We start from the raw sequence: 22,437 nt of genomic DNA on the forward strand, positions 1-22,437 counted from the left end.
ACTATCTCAGTGGAAACAAATGGTCATTGATGTTCTTCACTCCAGAAAGGCAGCAGAACAGGAGACAAAAGTTTGGGAAAAACTAGCCAAAATGTATAAGACCACAAGAGATGTCATCTTTGTATTTGGATTCAAAACCCATTTCAGTGGTGCCAAGACAACTGACTTTGGTATGACTTAGGATTACTTGGATAATGCAAAGAAAAATGAACCCAAAAATTGAGTTGCAAGACAGAGGATGTATGAGAAGAAAAAAACCTCACGAAAACAGTGAAAGTAATGCAAGAGCAGAATGAAGAAAGTCAGGGGGACTACAAAGCCAATGTTGGTGCTGGCAAAAAGTGAACTGGAGATTCAACAACAGAAGGAGAAACACTTGGCAGTGACTTTATCTGTGGTGATTGTGCAGATTTTTGATGAGAGAATTAATAAACCAGAAATTAAAGGAAAAAATGAAAGTATCCTCATGATTCCTATAATGTACCAAACCACAGCAAGGACAAACACCCACCAGAACAAGAGATGTGAAACATCATCTCAAATAATCAAACTATTTACTAGGAAATGGGTACATTCCTATTGAAACTTGAAGGTATATGCTATAAAATAAATGAACTATGGATTAAAGTCATTTGGAGAATCCACAAGCACTTTCTCCAAGAAATGCTTCTCCAACCTAAGTAGAATTTTTCTGATTTAATTCTTTCTCATCTTTAAAGCTTTTCTGGTTCCTCTCAGTATTTGTCTGACTTGACTCTCAAAGTCTTTTCTTTGGAGTGTGCCATAGCAATTATGTTTCTCAAGGTCAGGTGATAGGTGGCAACTAGGAGAGCTCAGGTCCAGGTCCTGGCTTCACCATAATTCCAAAACTCCTTTGGTTAATGAAATGCAAGTCTGATGGATTATTATTTCTGGATCTTGACTCTGTAAACTGGATTAGCCCTTGCAGTCTCTGGACTGCTACAACAGACTAGAAGGCTAAGACTTGAGCCCTATGGGCTAAGTGCCTAAGGGCACTTTTGGTCACTTACTGCCCACTAAAGTGGGTTTATTCAAGAGTGATAATCTTCTGAAAGCTAAACATGGTGAAAAAGCTAAGTGTATGTAAACTATGTATCTGTATCCAAAACTAATATTTGTAGACGTGAAACTAATTTGTTCATTATTTTTTACAGAGAATAGAGAAAAAAGGTTTAAAATGTGTGTGTGTGTGTGTAAGTGAAGAAATGCCATTTCTCCCCTAAACTGTGCAAGGCTATAAATCATACTATTTGAGACAATTGTGCATGTATTTACTTCCTCTGAATTATATTTTCACAACACAGTTGCCAAGTATAGGTCTATTTCTACTACAGAGAGTGGTGCCTGGAATTTGTCAGGGTTCCTCTGCTATTACTCTGTGGGTTGTGCGGTTGTCAGGATTACGTTCAGTGTGTATGCGTGGGAAAGGTGCTGGCGGTGGGTGGGAGGTAGGCAGAGGGAGAGGCAGCAGGAAATCTGAAGAGTAAGAGATTTACCTCAGAAGAATATTTTCAAAAAAAAAAAAAAGGAAGAAGAATATTTTCTTTTCTTTCTCAGAAAGAGTAAGTCTGATAAAGAAATATAGTGTATAAAACAACAAATATTTAGGAAAAAAAACCTCAAATTTTTATTTTTTAAAAGACCAATTTATAATATTAAATTTCATGCTGTTAATAATTCTTGAGTAAAACAATTTTATGTATAGCATGACTAATTTCTCATATCAAGATTTAGTAACAATAACAGAAATTTACAGCTGGAAGGAAACTTAGTACTCTCCTAGACCTTGCCTTCATTTTTAAGAAGAGAAAACAGAGCTAAAAGGTTGACTTGCCAGAGGTCATAGTCAGTGATAAAAAGGCTAGGATCCAGGTCTCATCATTTCCTCTCAGATGTCCTTAACACAAATAATTTTGAAATATTAACTTTTCCAATTTGCAGAGCTTTTCATTTGAGCTCCACAACACATTTTCACATAAATCATATTTGTAGGAGATATTATAAGCATTGCACCACATCCCAACATGAACATATTTCAAATCTGTACCTCTCTACTTTTAATTCATTTTTTTACTAAGAACAGTTAAGAAAAGATGCTTGTATATAGGTATATATGAAGAATGCTGCCTTAGACTATTCTTACCAATTTCATTAACATGAAATATATCTGAATTACTACAATTTTAAAAATTTACAGCAACCATCAATCTCAAAGATAGACCTATTTTCTAAAAGTCATACCTTCTAAAATCAAGCAAATTATGAAAAAGGGGAAGTGAACATGAATCTTTTTGAAAATTACGCAGCACTCTAATTGAAAGTCCTTTACCCTTCTACCGTTTTTATTGTTTTTCATCTTTCCCCAAAACTACATATAAATAATATGAGAAAAGGTCTTCATCGATCCATACAAAGTTTTTAAGCAACAATGTAATACTACTTCATTACAAGTCCTCTGGGTACAGAATCTTTTGGTGTGGACATGGAACTGACCGACGGAAGTTTCAGTCTTCGAAATGCTAGCTCAGAATAAAGACCAACATGTGGAGGATGATAAACTAGTCTGGATCCCCTTAATAAAAAGACCAATTTTCAATAAAAATATGGTGAATACATTTGTATGTTTAAAAATGCACAACTGTTTATGTTAAAAATAAAATAGCTTTGGGGGGAAACCTTAATAACGAATTAATGGAATTCATAGCACAGTTTTTATAAGAAAATATTTTCTAGGTTCCTTGTTTGGAGGCTGGGAAACTGTCTTCCTTTTGTCATGGATAATGGCCACTGGCAAAAAGGCAACATGGAGGCTCAAGGAATAAGCCCTCCTCTCCAGAGGAACACAGCATGAGCACAGTACAAAGACAGCATTAGTTATGTCTTCATAAGTCAGATGCTCAGAATCCATAATACCTAGACTCCTATTAATGTTGAATGGGACAATCTATAATAATGTGATCACAGTGATTACAGGTCTGAAAGGGATAAAATAACATTTTGTCCAACTCATAAAAATCTCACCGGATCATGAACATCTAACTAAGTCTCTAGTTTATGTCATGTATGTTCCAAATCTCATCACCACTGAAATCTTAGGGTATAGGTATTATCATCCTCATTTAGCAGATGAGAGAACTGAGAGACTAAGAGAAGACAAAACTCTGGATGATTGACACATCTCCAAAGGCAAGAGAAACAAAAGCAAAAATGAACTACTGGGACTTCATCAAGATAAAAAGCTTTTGCATGGCAAAGGATATAGTCAACAAAACTAAAAGGCAATCTATGGAATGGAAGAAGGTATTTGCAAATGACATATCAAATAAAGGGCTAGTATCCAAAATCTATAAAGAACCTACCAAACTCAAACCCAACAAACAAAAATTCCAGTCAAGAAATGGGCAGAAGACATGAATGTTTCTCCAAAGAAGACATACAAATGGCCAACAGACACATGAAAAAATGCTCATTTCTCACCAACGGGGAAATACAAATCAAGACCACCACAAGATACCACCTCACACCAGACAGAATAGCTAAAATAAACAACTTAGGAAACAACAAATGTTGGTGAGGATGCAGAGAAAAGGGAACCTTCTTACAGTGCTGGTGGGAATGCAAACTGGTAGAGCTACTCCGGAAAACAGTATAGAGGTTCCTCAAAAATTTATTTTTTTTAAGATTTTATTTGTTTATTTGACAGAGAGAAATCACAAGTACACTGAGAGGCAGGCAGAGAGAGAGAGAGAAGGAAGCAGGCTCCCTGCTGAGCAGAGAGCCCGATGCGGGACTCGATCCCAGGACCCTGAGATCATGACCTGAGCCGAAGGCAGCGGCTTAACCCACTGAGCCACCCAGGTGCCCAGGTTCCTCAAAAATTTAAAAAGAGAGTTACCCTATGACCCAGAAATTGCACTACTAGGTATCTAACCAAAGGATACAAACATGGTGGTTTGAAGGAGCACCTGCACCCCAGTGTTTGTAGCAGCCATACCTACAATAGCCAAAATATGGAAAGAGCCCAGATGTCTATCAACAGATGAATGGATAAAGATTTGTTATGTGTGTGTGCATGTGTTATATGGAATATCACTCACCCATCAAAAAGAATGAAATCTTGCCTTTTGCAATGGATGGAACTACAGTGTATTATCCTAAGTGAAGTAAGTCAGAGAAAGACAAATACTATATGATTTCACTCATATGTGCAATCTAAGAAACAAAACAGATTAACATAAGGGAAGGGAAGGAAAAATAAAACAAAATGAAAATGGAGAAGGAGGCAGACCATATGAAAGGCTGAACTCTAGAAAAGAAACTGAAGGTTGCTGGATGGGAGGTTGGTGGGGGGAAGGGGTAATTGGGTGATTGGCATTAAGGACATAACCTGATATAATGAGCACTGGGTGCTATATGCAACTGATGAATCACTAAATTCTACTCCTAAAATTAGTAATACAGTATATGCTAACTGAACTGAATTTAAGAATTAAAAAAAAGTCTGTGATTCCTTTGCTAAGATGTGCTGAGCTCTATCACAATTGTGTGACTTAAATGAGCTATAAATTAGTGTTCATTCTTTCCTATAGATAATTCTCATTGTTCTTTAGTGTAAATTAACCGAGCCTTATTAAGTGTGGCTAACTGTCAGGCTAAGGATACACGGACAAAACCAAACCCAGAGACCCTCAAAGAGCTCAAACCAGTGGAGAAGTTTTAATATATAAACACCCTGTTACAGATGAAGGCGATTGCAATGAAAAGATCACACAGAAGTGGGGTGGTAGCATGGAAGAGTAAAGGATTAACTTCGTTTGAATTTTCTGGGGAAGATTCTTATAGAAGATGACTTCTGAGGGGCACCTGGATGGCACAGTCAGTTGAATACCCACCTCCTGTTTGCAGGTCAGCTCATGGTCTTGGGGTTGACGGATGGAGTCCTGTGTCAGACTCTGCACTAAGTGAAGAGTCTGCTTGAGTTTTTCTTTCCCTCTCCTTCTGCCCCTCTGCTCAGGCTCACTCACTCTGACTCAAATAAATAAATATTAAAAAAAAAAAAAGGGATGACCTCTGAGATTATTTTTGAAAGATAAACATGAATTCACGAGATTGGGAAGGGCCAAAGAGCATTCCAAGCATTTGGTAGGTCCTGGAGACTTCTCCCTCCTGGCATGTAATTATAAGCTGTCCCGCACTGCTGGTGTATAAAGTAAGAGTGGGGCCTGTGGGACCTGAGGCTGAAGAGGCAAAGGCAGATTAAAGAACCTCACGTGTGCCTGTTACAGTTTGAATTCAGCACAAAGCCACTAAGGAATCATTGGTGGGTTTCAGTTCTCGGAGATAAAGTATGTATTATATTCAAGTTTGAAACTGATGATGTTGGTAACAGATGGATTAACCAAACACCCTAAAAGGGCCTCTAGAGATCATACATGATCTGGCTCCTTTGTATTTCTCCAGCTTGATTTTGAGTCATCCTCTTCTGTCCTCTATCTGGTAACACTAAACCACATTCGGTTCTCTTTTCTGGGCATTTGTACAAGTGGTCCCTTTGCTTGGAAATTCTTTCTTTTCATTTTGAGGGTCTAACTCTTCAACTTATCTTTTAGAGCTTAACAGGAAGATAATTTCTGTTGGAAAGCTTGCACTAACCCTCAAAAATTGGAGCTACCCATCTACCATGTGGTACTTAGTCTGCTTGTACTTCCCTTCTCAAAGCACTTACTTCACTGTCACGTGACCAACTGCCTGTTGATTTTCTCTCCAGATACTGTGAATTTTCTAAGGGCAAGCTTGATGGCCTGTGTATCTACAATACCTAGTGCAGCCCTGCAAAAGAGACAGTGTTTTGAAAATAAGCTCTTGAATGGGTGCTGAATATCAAGTGTGCAGCTAGCAGTAGATCAATTGGGTGACCAATGATAAAGGTCTGAACTGAAGAGGGTTAGGATCACTAAAACTTGGTGACTTGCCAGAGTTAAAGAGGAAAGAAAAAAAGGTAAAAGATTAAGTAGTGAAGGATAGTTACCAATTTTTAAGAAAATAGGTAGGACAACACAACCATGGTTGCCTATAAACTCTCTCTCTCTGACCTCTCTCCTATTGCTCCTACCTCAGTTTTCCCAAAATGCGAGACTTACTCTTGCTTCACAATGGGCAACTGCTGTTCCTTCATCCTGGAAAAATATTCCCCAAATGTCCCCATGGCTTGCTCCCTCACCTCCTCAGATCTTTGCTCAAATGGTAACTGTATAGTGATGGCTTCCCTGAGCATCCCACTTAGAATTATAACCCTATCCACATCTTGGCTCTCCTTAGTCCTCTTCCCTCCTCTATTTTTCCCCACAGAATTTATATCAGACACACAACAGATTTATTTGCTTTGTCTTTTCCACTACAGATGTGTTCCCTGAGGGGTAAATATTTGTTAATTTGTTTACTTCACTACTGTACCCTCAGGGCCTAGGACATAGTAGGCATTCAATATATGTTTAATTAATGATTGAACAAGTGAATTAACAGTAGCATCAACATCGGTACAGAGTGGGGAAAAAGTATGCAGAAAATGATTATGTGCACTTTTAAATATGCTCAATTAGAAGAGGTCACTGAGAAGAAAGACAAAATTGGAAGAGTAGCAGGGGGACCCTGGGTTTGCTTTATCCCTCAAACAGAGGAGCTCAACATCAAATCATTTTGAACAACTAGGAAATAGATTTGAGGATTAAGAAAATAATCTGCGTAACTGGAGGGAAAGTGGCAGATGTGAGGTTTGGAGCTATGAACTAGGGGAGAGAAAAGCTGTGGTGCTGGGAAAGGGAGGGAGCCATTTGTGTAGAGTGAAGCCAGGGAGAGAGAGAGAGAGGGCAGGAGAAAGAACAGCATATAGGGTTCCTGCAATATGCTGGGGTGAGGGGATCCCCTGAATGGCACTGAGAGAAATCACTCCCCCTCCTGGAGTACATGTGGAAGAGGGATTTTGCTTTTCTGTGGACAAAAGGCCCCCTAGGAGCCACTGAGTGGCTGTTTAGCAGCAGGGGACAGAAGCATGTGTAGAGGGCAGATATGCTGGTCACAGCTTTCCACTGTGGGGCCCAACAGACTCCACTCTGTGTGACTGCCTTTATGGGACAGAATGGTGCTGGGCAAGCTGCAAGCCTCTCCTCCTAGGGAGAGAAGCAGGTCCACACCTTGCTGGGTCCTTTAAGATTTGGAGTTTTCAATACCAGCCATGGGACAAAGATAAAACACATAACTGTGGCATAGCGTGTGCAGATGGCCAGGCACAGGGAAGTTGAGGTGCAGTGATATGATGAAAGCCTGGAACACAGGAGAAGAAGTTGTTCACTTTTTTACCAGGGCCTCCTAAACAGTAGCAGCTGTGTGAGTTTTCCCCCAGGTTGAGATGGTGGGGTGATAGGATCTTCCACACATTCCCTTCCCCCCACCACCATGGTTGGACTTAAGAGAGAAACAGAACCTCCAGGGGGAGGCTGGAGTCCCTTACACCAAACCCTGCCCTTGTGCACCCAACAGGGGCAAGTTTCCTAAGGCAGGTCTGACTGTGAACCAGCACAGGGGGCCTCTCCCTCAGAACAACATACGCTGCCCCACATGTACCAGGTCTACTAATCACAGAGTGCTCTAAAGCATCAGCTTCAGTTCTGGTGGAAATAGGACCAGGTTTTCTTTTCTTAAGAATTTTTTTATTTCTTTATTCTTTTTATTTTCTTCTTCCTTTGGCATTAGGCTTATAGTTTTTTTGTGTTTATTTGTTGGTTGGTTTGTTTTTTTTTTCCTTTATAGGATCAGCCTTTTTTTGTTGTTGTTGTTGATCCCCCCCCTTTTTTCCTTCCTTCTTTCTCATTATTTGGAATCAGGGTTATAGTTGTTTGTTTGTCTGTCTGTTTTTTCTTCCTTTTCCTTTTCTCTTTTCTTAGATCAGCCCCTTTTTTTTTAATTTTTTTTTTTTAAATTAGGCTTATCTCAACAAACAAATCAAAGCACACCTAGTGAAAGGTTCAACCACCTCCCACTGCAAGCACGGAGGAAGTCTGAGCAAACTGACCTGTGGAAAAGGGCAGCCAAAACACTACATCAGAGTGCACACAGCATACAACAGAAACACTTCCTGAAGTGCAAGACCCTGGACAGTGTGTGACCCCTTCTTAATATAGTATTCCTCTCAGGAGCAGGAAACCTAACATTCTTTCATGACATGCAAAAGACAGAAACCTAGACATAATGACAAGACAGAGGGATTCTCCCTAAAAGAAATAGCAGAAGAAATCACAGCCAGGGATTTCTCAAAACAGATGTAATCAATATATCTGAACAAGAATTTAGAATGACAGTCATAAGAATACTACCTGGGCTTCAAAGCAGCATAGAAGACACCAGAGAAATCCTCACTGCAGAGATAAAACTAGTCATGCTGAAATAAAAATGCTATAGCTGAGATGCAGAACCAACTGGATGTAATCACAATGAGGATGGAAGAGGCAGAGAACCAAATAGGTGATAGTGAAAATTATGGAAAATAACGAAGCTGAAAAGAAGAGGGAAAGAAAACATCATGAATACAAACTTAGGGAATTTAGTGATTCAACAATGTGCAATATTATCTGTATCCCAGGAGTCTCAGAAGAATAAAAGTGTGAAAATGGGGCAGAAAGTTTTTATTTGAACAAATTATAGCTGACAATTTCCCTAATCGGGGGAAGGAAACAGGCATTTATGTCCAAGAGTCACAGAGAACTCCCCTCAAAACCCAAACAGAACAGGTCAACACCAAGATATATTAGAGTGAAACTCACAAAACAAAAAAGATAAAGTGAGAATTCTGAAAGTAGCCAGGGGCAAAAGGTCCTTAACCTACAAGGGTGGACACATAAGGTTAGCTGCAGACCTGCCCCCAAAAACGTAGCAGGCCAGAAATAAGCAGCATGATATATTCAACACGCTGACTGGGAAAAAGAACACAGCCAAGCGGCAAAGCTGTCATTAAGAATGGAGGGAAAGATAAAGAGTTTCCAAGATAAGCAAAAACTAAAGGAGTTCATGAACACTAAACCAGCTCTGCAAGTAATACTAAAAGGGATTCTTAGAGCAGGAAATAGATACCAAAAGTGACAGGAACTTTTTAAACCATTTTTAAAAGGAACACAGACAATCTACAGGAACAGCGATTTTACAAGTAATACAATGGCACTAAATTCCTATCTATCAATAATTACTCTGAATGTAAATAGGCTCAATGCTCTAATCAAAATACACACGGCTTCAGAATGGATTAAAAAAAAAAAAAAAAAAAACCCACCAAGATGCTGCTTACAAGAGACTCATTTTAGACCAACTGACACCTCCAGACTGAAAGTGAGGGGTGGAGGACCAGGCTAATGGATACCGTGCTAATGAATCATGCTAGTGGACATCATAACAAAGCTGGAATAGCCATACTTACATCAGAAAAACTATATTTTAAACCAAAAGACTGTAGTAAGAGATGAAGAAGAGTACTGTATTATAATAAAGGGGTCTATCCAACAAGCTCTAACAGTTACAAATATTTATACCTCCAACTTGGGAGCAGCCAAATATATAAATCAATTAGTAACAATCTTAAAGGAACTCATTGATAATAATATGATAGTAGGAGGGGCCTTTGACACCTCACTCACTCCAATGGACAGATCATCTTAAGGAGATCAACAAGGAAATAATGACTGAATGGCACACAGGACCAGATGGACTTAAGGGACATATTCAGAGCATTCCATCCTGAAGCAGCAGAATACATATTCTTTTTGAGTGCACATGGAACATTCTCCAGAAGAGATCACATACTGGATCACAAATCAGGCCTCAACAAGCACAGGAAGACTGAGATCATACCATACATATTTTCAGACCACAGTGCTAGGAAACTTGAAGTCAACCACAAGAAAAAATTTAGAAGGACCACAAATGCATGGAGGTAAAAGAACATCCTACTAAAGAATGAATGGGTTAAGCAGGAAATTAAAGAAATTAAAAAAAAAATTGGAAGCAAAAGAAAATGAAAACACAACAGTCCAAAACTGCAGCAAATGCAGTTATAAGGAATTTTATCGCAATATAAGCCTTTCTCAAGAAGAAAAGTCTCAAATACACAACCTTAACTTACACCTAAAGAAGCAGGAAAAAGAACATCAAATTAAGCCCAGAATCAGCAGAAGGAGGGATATAACTATGATTAGAGCAGAAATAAATGATATACAAGTAAAAAAAAAAATTAGGACACATCAATGAAAGTAGGACCTGGTTCTTTGAAAGAATTAACACAATTGTTAAATCCCTAGGCCAGACTTACCAAAAAGAAAAGAGAAAGGACACTAATAAATAAAATCACAAATGAAACAGGAGAGCCCATAACCAGCAATGAAGAAATTCAAATAATTACAGGAGAATCTTATAAGCAATTATATGCCAAAATATATAAACTACCAAATATATGGAAATATATAAACTACCAAAACTGAAATAGGAAGGAATAGAAAATCTGAACAGACCCATAACCAGCAAAGAAATTAAATCAATCATCAAAAATAACCCAAAACACAAGGTCCAGGGCTGGATGACTTCCCAGTGGAATTCTACCAAACATTTAAAGAAGAATTAATACCTATTCCTCTGAAGCTGTTAAAAAAGTAGAAAAGGAAGGAAAACTTCCAAACTCATTCTATGAGGCCAGCATCACCTTGATTGCAAAACCAGACAAACACCTCATTAAAAAGAATTACAGACCGATATGGCCAATGATCATGTGCAAAAATTCTCAACATGATTCTAGCCAATCAATTTCAACAGTAAATTAAAAGGACTATTCACCAAGATCAAGTGCAATTTATTCCTGGGCTACAGGGGTGGTTCAATTTCCGCAGGTCAATCAACACGATACACCACATTAATAAAAGGATAAGAATCATATGATCCTCTCAACAGACGCAGAAAAGCATTTGAAAAAAGTACAGCATCGTCCTCGAAAAAAACCCTCAAGAATGTAGGGATAGAAGAACATACCTCAACATCATAAAGGCTGTATACAAAAGACTAAGAGCTAATATGATCTTCAATGGGGAAAACTGAGAGCTTTACCCCTAAGGTCAGGAACATGATAGGGATGTCCACTCTTACTGTTATTGTTCAACACAGTCCTGAAAATCCTAGCCTCAGCAATCAGACAACAAGAAGAAATAAAAAACATCCAAATTAGCACAGAAGAAGTCAAACTTTCACTCTTCTCAGACAACATGATACTTTATGTAGAAAACCTTTATGTAGAAAGATTCCACCAACAAATTGCTAGAACTGATATATGAACTCAGCAAAGTCACAGGATACAAAATGGACATTCAGAAATCTGCTGCATTTCTATACACCAATTATAATAAAACAGCAGAAAGAGAGATCAAGGAATCAATCCCATTTACAATTACATCAAAGACAATAAGATACCTAGAAATAAACCTAACCAGAGAAATAAAAGTTCTGTACCGTGAAAGCTAGAGAACACATATAAAAGAAACTGAAGAAGGCACAAAGGAATGGAAAAACATTCCATGTCATGGATTGCAAGAAAAAAAATACTATTGTTAAATGGTCTATTCCACCCAAAGCAATCTACATACTCAGTGCAATCCCTATCAAAAATAACACCAGCATTTTTCACAGAGCTAGAACGAACAACTATAAAATTTGTATGGAACCAGACAAAACTCTAAATAACTAAAGTGATGTAGAAAAAAAAAAAAAAAAGAAAGGCTGGAGGCATCACAATTCCGGACTTTAAGCTCTATTACGAATCTGCAGTCGTTAAGACAGTATGATATTGGCACAGAACAGACATATAGATCAAAGGAACAGAAAAGAGAAACCAGAAATGGACCCACAAGTGTAAGGTCAACTAATCTTCAACAAAGCAGGAGAAAATATCCAATGGGAAAAAGACACTGTCTTTAAAAAATGGTGTTGGAAAAAACTGGACAGTGACAGGCAGAAGAATGGCACCAGACTACTTTCTTACACCACACACAAAAATAAATTAAAAGTGGATGAAAGACCTAACTGTGACACAGGAAACCATCAATATTCTAGAGAAGAACACACAGGCGGCAACCTCTTTGACCTCGGCCATAGAAATTTCTTACTAGACATATCACCGGAGGCAAGGGAAACAAAAAACAAAGATGGACTATCAGGACCTCATCAAGACAAAAAGCTTTTGCACACTGAAGGAAACAATCAACAAAACCAAAAGGCAACCGATGGAATGGGAGAAGGTTTTTGCAAATGACATATCAGATAATGGGCTAGTATCCAAAATCTATAAAGAACTTCTCAAACTCAACACCCCAAAAAACAAATAATCCAGTTAAGAAATGGGCAGAAGACTTGAATAGAACCTTGTCCAAAAAAGACTTTCAGATGGCTAACAGACACATGAAAAGAGGCTCAACATCTCGCATCATCAGGGAAATACAAATCAAGACCAAAATGAGATACTACTTCACACCTGTCAGAATGGTTAAAATTACCAACTCAGAAACAACAGGTGTCTGTGAGGGTGCAGAGAAAGGGGAACCTTCTTGTACTGTTAGTCAAAAGGCAAATTGGTGATCCACTCTGGAAAACAGTATGGATTTTCCTCAGAAAGTTAAAATGCGAGCTACCCTATGACCCAGCAATTGTATTATTAGTTATTTATCCAAAGGATACAAAAATTCTGATTTGAAGGGGCACATGCACCCCACGTTTATAGCAGTACTATCAATAATAGCCAAATTATGGAAAGAGCCCAGATGTCCATTAACAGATGAATGGATAAAGAAGATGTGGTATATGTACAATGGAATACTACTTGGTATCAGAATGAATGAAATCTTGCCACTTGCAATGATATGGATGGGACTAGAGGGCATTATGTGAAATAAGTCAGTCAGAGAAGGACCAATACTCTGTGATTTCACTCATATGTGCAATTTCAGAAAAACTGTTAAACAAAGAGGAAGGGAAGGAAAAATAAAATAAGATAAAAAGCAGAGAGGGAGGCAAACCACAAGAGACTCTTTAATGTAGACAAGAAGCTGACAGTTGCTGAAGGGGAGGTGGGTGGGAAAATGGGCTCGATGGGTGATGGACATTATGGAGGACACTGGTTTGAATGTGAACTCGGTGTTGTATGCAGCTGACGAATAACTGGATTCTGTTCTTGAAAGCAGAGCCACACTCTATGTTACCTAACTTGAAATTTAAGAGAAGAAAGAAAGGGGGGAAGGGAGGGGCGGACGGACGACGGGAGGAGGAAGGAAGGATGGAGGAAAGAAAGAAGCAAAGGAACAAAGGATATAAAGGAGTGCCCAGAAAAACAAGTAAATGGTTCAGAAACTTGCAAATGTGTTTAACTAATTCCAAAGACATGCCCATCACAGTTACATGTACCATTTTTCAACCATTAGTAGATTAGTAGAGATTAAAGATTTGGAAAAGACCCACCTAATTCATGTTTTTGGGTTAAAGTCACAATACAAATGCATACCCACATGCCATATAAATACTTAAGGCTATAAATGAAGCAAACTCGAAAAGAAAATGCATTCCTTTCTCTCACTTTAAAAAAGAAAGAGGTCTCTGAGCAATACAACAGGTGCTCCGGGAAAAGGTTTCAGCTAGTATAAGAAGCATTATCATACTCACAAACAATGTGCACGGGAAAAAGAAAAATTTAAAAAGCTATAGAAATTGGGAAACATCAATCTTTAAGGTTTGGGCAAAGGAAGAAGAATAAGCAAAAGGGGAGCCTGGGTGACTCAGTGGGTTAAAGCCTCTGCCTTCGGCTCAGGTCATGATCCCAGGGTCATGGGATCGAGCCCCGCATTGGGCTCTCTACTCAGCGGAGAGCCTGATTTCCTTCCTCTCTCCCTGCCTGCCTCTCTGCCTAGTTGTGATCTCTGTCTGTCAAACAAATAAATAAATAAATAACCTGGGGGGAAAAAAAGGCTAAGAACAATGCCAGAAAAGGAGAAAGGAGAGAATTTGAAGAGGTTCAGTAGTATCCAGTGTAAGACAAACTATAATAAAGGAAGAGAAAGACCCAGAGTATTTCATAATTAGGTTACTACTGACTTTAGTCAATGCAGTTTTAGAGGATCACAAAGTAACAATGACGAATAACCACCACTTATTGAACAATCACTTATAGGTATATTCAAGGGGGTGATTCAAATGTACTATCGCTAATCTTCCCAACCACATTACCAAGTACCTCTCCTATTATCCAAATTTTATAGAAGAAAACTTAGGCTAAGTAAGATGAAGTGTCTCATATGTTACAGATGAACAAAAAGTGGAGGAGCTAAGGTTTGAGTCCTAGTAAAAATATACCTTATAAAATGTTTTGTTCAGTGCTCGCTTCGGCAGCACATATACTAAAATGTTTTGTTCATATGACACTCTTGATGTAAATTCCACATGCATAAATTTTTTTTTTAAAGATTTTATTTATTTATTTGTCAGAGAGAAAGCGAGCGAGATCGAGCACAGGCAGACAGAGTGGAAGGCAGAGTCAGAGGGAGAAGCAGGCTCCCTGCGGAGCAAGGAGCCCGATGTGGGACTTGATCCCAGGACGCTGGGATCATGACCTGGGCCGAAGGCAGCTGCTTAACCAACTGAGCCACCCAGGCGTCCCACACATGCATAAATTTTTGAGGTACAAAAATCTTGCCACTTTAAATACCAACAGTCACATATTTTAAAGATCTTTAAAAGAATTGTTAAAAAACCTTATAGTTGATCATTTATGAATGCCATTATGAATGTCAATTGCTGTATTTATGCCTTTGGGAACAGTTGAGTCGTTTAGATTTTTTTGCTTTTATGATGAAAGGCACTACGGTTTGTTTTTTTTTTTTTTTTTTTTTTGAGAATCTGTGTCTTCATTTTATGATTTTTTTTTTTTTTTTTTTTTTTTTTGCCTATGGGCTAGAACCATGCTAAGTGCTATACATATATCCTCTCAGGTAATCCTCACCATAACCTTATGATTTAAGTTCTAGTATAAGGAAAAAGAGGAGAGAGTAAATATCTTATCCAATGTCACATATTCAGTCCTAGCAGAGGTTTTAGGTCTCTGAGCCTCCAACTCCAAAGCTCTTAATCTTAATTCTGACTCAGCTGTTTTCCAGGGTGATATGCCAATGAGGTCCTTAGTCACTTTGCAGATAGACCAGATTTCCGGATAAGTATTGCCCTAAATGAACTCTGAGATATTCAACTTCCAAAAATTTGCTGTTAATTGGGGAAAAAAAAGTTAACCTTTTAGATATTTGGACAAATGCTAACAATTTAAGAAAAAAAAAAAAAAGGAAGCATCAGTATTTGTGAGTACTCTGTCATAATAGTTTAATAATTGCATTAATTTCCTATTTGTTACCAAATTACCATAAATTTATAGGTTAAAACAATGCTTTTTATTACCTTGTTGTTGTATAGGGTCAAGTAACCTTGTATAGGTCTCACTGAGTTAAGGCTGGGGACAGCTGCATTCCTTTCTATGGGCTCTTTGGGGGAACCTTCCTTTTCCAGATTCTTGAGATGGCACATCTTCCTTGGCTTATGGTTCCTTTCCTCCATTTTTAAAGCCACAAGAGCAAAATGAGTCTTTATCACATGAAATATATTTCACCTTCTTTCCTGCACTCCTCTTGCTCTTTTAAGAACCCCTGTAATTGGGCGCCTGGTGGCTCAGTGGTTTAAAGCCTCTGCCTTTGGCTCAGGTCATGATCTCAGGGTCCTGGGATCGAGGCCCGCATCTGGCTTTCTTCTCAGCAGGGAGCCTGCTTCCCTCTCTCTCGATCTGCCTCTCTGCCTACTTGTGATTTCTGTCTGTAAAATAAATAAATAAAATCTTAAAGAACCCCTGTAATTACACTGGGCTCACCTGTATAATCTAGAATACTCTCCCTCTTAAGGTTAGCTGATTAGCAACTTTGACCCTATCTGTAACCTTAATTCGCCTTAGGCTGTGTAAGGTAACATACGCACAGGTTCTGCAGATCAGAACATAGGCACCTTTGGGGAACTCGTATTCTGAATACCACAGTAAATAAGAAAATTCTCACCTATAGCATAGTATGTTCCTACTATTGGAGAACAGGATGGAGAACATGTGTTCTCCATTTCTTTTTATTTTTTTTTTTAACCAATAGAAGGAGAGGGAAAAAGATACTAGGCTGATTGGGAAATACGAATTTGGATTATACTATTTGCAGAAATATTTAGGCTGAATTTTTAAAATTTATCTTGCAGATCTTAAAAGTAGTCTTCAGATATCCTCAGTCTAGGCAATAAAACAGGGGCATATGCTGTGGTCCGGAAAGGTGCTTACTTTCTATAAAAGTTAAAGGATCTGTTCGTTAGTCTTCATTCATCCCTTCACCCCTTGCCCTTGCAAGTTACACTTTCACCCTTCCTAGCAATGTCCATGGCCTCTAATTTACATATATGACCAAAATTCAAGCTATCTGAATGTAACCCATCTTTGATATTAGTGATTCCTCATACATGTTAGTGAAGCCTGCAGGTTTTCAGAGCTTTTTCTATACTTTAGAAAAACTAATTATTCCAACTAATTTTTCCAGCCCTAGAATCACATGAAGGAAACATTTTTTAAGCCACGAGTGGAAAAAGTTTTAGTAACATTTTCTTATCAAAGCTCACCTTCCTCGGGGCGCCTGGGTGGCTCAGTGGGTTAAAGCCTCTGCCTTCAGCTCAGGTCATGATCTCAGGGTCCTGGGATCGAGCCCCGCATTGGGCTCTCTGCTCAGCGGGGAGCCTACTTCCCCCTCTCTCTTTGCTTGCCTCTCTGCCTATTGGTGATTTCTGTCTGTCAAATAAATAAATAAAATCTTTAAAAAAAAAAAAAGCTCACCTTCCTCTCTTTCCCTAATATGTCCTCCAAATTCTCAGAAAGTAACCTAATATTATTCCCACTTCCATTGTAATAAGTTGAACAGGGAAGACTTGCTAACCATAAATATTTAAAATAATAATTCAAAAATTGCTAAATAATTATTAAATAATAATTATATACTAACCTTTATTTTTTTAAACTTTATGTTTCTAGTACTCTTTTTTTTTTAAGATTTTATTTATTTATTTGACAGACATCACAAGTAGGCAGAGAGGCAGGCAGAGAAGAGAAGAAGCGAAGCAGGCTCCCCGCTGAGCAGAGAGCCAGATGCCCAGCTTGATCCCAGGACCCTGGGATCATGACCTGAGCCAAAGGCAGAGGCTTTAACCCACTGAGCCACCCAGGTGCCCCTAAACTAACCTTTATTACAATGCAACAAAAAAGAAACTGCAGAGGAATAAATTTAAAACAATAAGTTGTATCAATATAAAGAAAACACTGAAACTCTACTAAGAAAATAGAACATAAATGGAATAACATACCTTGCTGTTAGAATGAATATTGGAAGGATAACAACTCTCTTAAAATGAATACATTTTTACTTCACGGAAGTAGAGTTGTCCCAGACCAGCAGCATCGACATCACCCTTTGAATTTTAGGATACACAAATTCCAAGCCTCAACTCAGACTCAGTGAATTAGAAACTCTGAAGGTGAGGCCCCACAAACTATGTTTTAGCAAGCTTTCCGCAAGATTCTGACTGATAGGTGCAAAAATCTGAGATTCCTGTTTTAATGTCATTTTTTTTAAAGATTTATTTATTTATTTATTTGACAGAGATCACAATTAGGCAGAGAAGAAGGCAGAGAGAGACGAAGGGAAGCAGGCTCCCCGCTGAGCAGAGAGCCAGATGCTCAGCTTGATCCCAGGACCCTGGGATCATGACCTGAGCCAAAGGCAGAGGCTTTAAACCACTGAGCCACCCAGGCACCCGTTTTAATGTAATTTTAACAAATGTAACAACGTAAATTTTTCCTCAACAGGGAAATAGAAATAGACAAGCTGATTCTAAAGGTCATATGGAAAAATACCCATTAAAATGTTGGCAAAGAAATCAATGGAAAAGAATAGAGAGTCCATAAATATTCTCTCTACATAAAGGAATTTAGTACCTAAGAAGAGTGGCGTTTTATTTATTTTTTTTAAAGATTTTGTTTATTTATTTGACAGACAGAGACCACAAGTAAGCAGAGAGGCAGGCAGACAGAGAGGAGGAAGCAGGCTCCCTGCTGAGCAGAGAACCGGATGTGGGGCTCTATCCCAGGATGCTGGGATCATGACCCGAGCCGAAGGCAGAGGCTTTAACCCACTGAGCCACCCAGGTGCACCAAGAGTGGCGTTTTAAAGCAGAGAGGAATAATGCAGAGACAACTGGTTAGCCCTCACAAACAATAAGCCACCCAAATAAATAACGAAATGGAACAATAAGTTCCTGGAAGAAATAAGAGATGAATTTTTATGAACTGAGAAGAAACAAATGCCCTTCTAAGCAAGACATACAGGTAGGAAGAAGACTGGGAAATCTGACTGACTGCTTAAAAAAAATTAACAAAGAAAAAAGTACTGTAAACCACACCATGTGACCAATAATCAGCTAGAGAAAAGAATATTTGTAATATGTAAAACAGACCAAAAGTCCAATGACTCTAACTCACAAAGAGCATTACAAATTAAAACTCAATAAAAAAATGAGAGAAGGATATGAAAAGAGGTGCTGTGTGTGAAGCGAAGAAGACTCACAAACATATGAATATATGAAATATATGAGAAGGTATTATAAGAGAAGAGAAGTAAAACAATAAGGAGAAATTTTCATCTTTGAAATTGGCAAAACATACTTGATAATCCAATGTGGCAATGAGGAGAAACAGCATTCTCCTTTACCACAAACAGAAGTATAAACTGATGAAACATCATTGGAGGCAATTTTCCAACATCCATCAATATCTGAAAACAAACACACCTTACATTTCATAGTTAGGAACTTATCGTTCAGTAATAGCACACATGGTCAAAGAGATGGAAATGCCATGGTGTTCATCCCATCATTGTTTGAAATAACAAAATAGTAGACCAAACCAAGTGTCTGTTACTAGAAAATGTGTAAATAATGCCCTATTCATCTTACAATACCAAACAACCACAACAACAAACTGAAATAGCTCTATGTAGCAACATCTAAGGTAAATTACCAAGTTTAAAAAAATGGTGAATAATAGAGAGTACAGTATATTTCTATATGTATAAAAGGAAATACAGATCTTTTGTCTCTCTATATACATGCTTCTCTAGGCATGTATTTATGAAAGACACACAGTAGCTGTTAACACTAGTTAATATTCTGGAAGTACCTGGGTGGCTCAGTCGTTAAGCATCTGCCTTCGGCTTAGGTCATGATACCGGGGCCTGGGATCAAACTCTGCAATGGGCTCCCTGCTCAGCAGGAAGCCTGCTTCTCTGCTTCTCTCTCTCTCTCTCTCGTTCCCCCTGCTTGTGTTAACTCTCTTGCTGTCTCTCTCTAATAAATAAATACACAATCTTTAAAAAAATATTCTGTTTGGGATCCAGGGTCGAGGTGTTTAGGGTAGAAACCTTATTTACAACACTTTTTTGTTCTATTTCTACTATTTGAATTGCTTTTTTTTTTTTTTTTTTAAATTTCACTATAGTGGATACACATTACATTAGTTTCAGGTGAAAATAGTATAGTAATTCAACAACTGTATACATTATGCTTTCCATACCACAAGTATAGCTGCTATCTGTCCCCATACATTGCTATTACAATATCATTGATTATATTCCCGACACTGTACCTTTTATTCCCATGACTTACTCACTCCATAACCGGAAGCCTGTATTTCGCTCGCTCCTTCGCGGTTTGGTCATCATCCCGCCCCACCCCCAGCCCTTCCCTTCTGGCCACCATCAGTTTGTTTTTTCTGTATTTATAGGTCTGATTCTGCTTTTTGTTTGTTTATTCATTTTGTTGTTTAAATTCTACATATAAGTGGAATCATATGGTAGTTGTCTTTTAAAAAGTAGAGCTTAATGTTTGGAATGGTGGAGTAAAAGCAATAGCAACAATGGCAAAACTCTCAAAATCATCTTTTTCCAAACTCTGCAAATTGACTTCAGTTAGTTATCTCATTTTTCTCTTAATCCCATTCCCCTATCAGGTTCTGGAGTAGCAATGAAAACAAAGAGCCTCACCACTCTGGTAGCTGGATAAACTCGCAGCCTATCAATACATATAGGATTAGGGTAGGTTTAGAATTCCCTGAAATGTCCATACCTAAAGAACTGTCAATATTTGCCTATCTAGCATCTCACCAAACGATTCCATTTTCAAGGCATTTTATTTCATGACTCAAGAGCTGCCTCTGTGCAAACAGTGTTACTTTGGAGCGCTTACGAAAGAAAATCAGTGGCAATTAGTTAGCCCTGAAGCTGTTGGAGGGAACTTTAAGGCTTGGGGCTGATGAGAGGCTGATCAAACAAACACAAATTAAAGGGAAAATTGAAGAATTAAGATGTCCACATGGAACCCTGAAAAACTTCAACATATTCCTGGGGTTCTAGAGGCTCACGTACATGCAAAGAGCTTAGTGCATGACCATGAAAGACTTGAGAAGGCTCTGAGCTCTCATTTCTGGCTGACTTTGAGACTCTGTGCAAGCAGAAAGTGAAGGCTAAGGCCAAGGCAGGGTTGTGAACTGCCCGGTGGAGCACTGAGGGAACGCCCCGACAAATATACCAAGCCCCTCAGCAAAGGTTGAGCGACTTCTTAGTTCAACCTCCCATCAATCATTGGCTGACTGCTAAGGCACCAGAACAGAGACTTCAGTGCCCACACAACAAAGAACGGACTTTACAGAACCATCACTTAAAACACAGAGAGCAGCTTTCCGCGTCTCCCGCGGCGAGCGGCCGGTCGCAGCGGCGTGGTCGCGGCTTCCCCGCCCACAGCTTCTTCGCCGGCCCCGCCGCCGCCGCGCTCGCTCCTGCCTCTGGGCGGTGGGAAGGTGGTGGGCGGAACCGCGCCGGCGCTGCCGGCGTCTGCGGGGATCTCTGCCCCGGGTACTGCATCTGCTTCGGCCGCAAGAGGCCGAGTGACCCCAACTTCGAGAACAGGCTTCGAGAACGAAGAAAGAAACAAAAGCTTGCCAAGGAGAGAGCCGGACTTTGCAAGTTACCTGACCTTAAAGATGCCGAAGCTGTTCAGAGATTCTTCCTTGAAGAAATACAACTTGGGGAAGAGTTGCTAGCCCAAGGCGAATATGAGAAAGGTGTAGACCATCTGACAAATGCAGTTGCTGTGTGTGGACAGCCACAGCAGTGGCTGCAAGTGTTACAGCAGACTCTCCCACCACCAGTGTTCCAGATGCTTCTGACCAAGCTTCCAACAATTAGTCAGAGAATTGTAAGTGCTCAGAGCTTGGCTGAAGATGATGTGGAATGAGAACATGTCAACATAATCTCAATTAAAAATATTTTTAAAATCTGAAGTTGGAAGATGAGCAGCTCTGGGGGGAAAAGGGCAAATAGGCTTGTTACGGACTGTCCTACACTGAAATCTACCAAACTTAATTTTTACTTTGTGTAGATCCATTCGCCTGTTTTATTTATTTTTCCCAGTGAAAAGTGTATTTTGATACACTATGCTGTCCATTTTATAAATATACTGATTTACCAAAATATCATGGATTTTATTCCTAAAACGTGCAATTAAAGTGTACATATAACATCACATTACTTAGGTTAAAAATACTCAGTGCTTAGTTTTGAAAGATAGGCCGAAAAGTAGAGGAGAAAGCTGAAGAATGCACGTTCTTTTTAAGCTCGTACATTTGCTCTCCATTAAAGAATTGGATGGAGTCTATCAAAACTGAGCATTAAAATCTTTGAGAGATTATTTTTTTCCTTTTAATCTCTTAAATATGATGTGAGAAGTGCTGCTGTGCTGTATTAATTCACCTCCTCCCCGTGTATTTGTCATTTTAATCGGTGGGCTTAATGTGTTCTGGATATTTATCGTATTTTAGATGTATGTAGTAAATAGCACCGGGAATTAAATCTATGTACATCCTTTTTCTAGCCATGTGAGCCTCACTAATTACTGTCTACCCTCTTTCCTCACTTAAAAAATGAGGGAATTGGTCTGCTAATTCAGAGAAGTGTCCCTTTCAGCTTTTAATTCATTTGTTTCTGTTAAGCACCACCATCTCCTGAGGGATATATTTGTTTGGACAACCAGGCCTTGCATTTTTTATACTCTGAAGTTTGCATGCTTGCCTGACTTAGTATTTCTGAACTGATTCTCCCACCCCCACCCCCCTTTTTTTTTAAAGATCTAACTTGTGTTGGTTTTCACTGAAATCATGCTGTTCTGTCATTACTCTTGTAA

At 38.9% G+C, this 22,437-nt stretch overlaps 1 protein-coding gene across 1 annotated transcript; it reads left to right on the forward strand.

Annotated features, from left to right (window-relative positions):
• The first annotated feature begins 322 nt into the window (after positions 1-322).
• Positions 323-21,535, forward strand: LOC123389056 (mitochondrial import receptor subunit TOM20 homolog). Its single transcript, XM_045069751.1, has 2 exons — positions 323-458; positions 20,822-21,535. The coding sequence occupies exons 1-2, from the start codon at positions 323-325 to the stop codon at positions 21,490-21,492; spliced, it is 807 nt and encodes a 268-aa protein (XP_044925686.1). The 3' UTR covers positions 21,493-21,535.
• Positions 21,536-22,437: the final 902 nt, after the last annotated feature.

This window comes from Mustela putorius, unplaced genomic scaffold (assembly GCF_011764305.1).
Source record: "Mustela putorius furo isolate JIRA1106 unplaced genomic scaffold, ASM1176430v1.1 tig00003942_pilon_pilon_pilon, whole genome shotgun sequence".
NCBI lineage: Eukaryota > Metazoa > Chordata > Mammalia > Carnivora > Mustelidae > Mustela > Mustela putorius.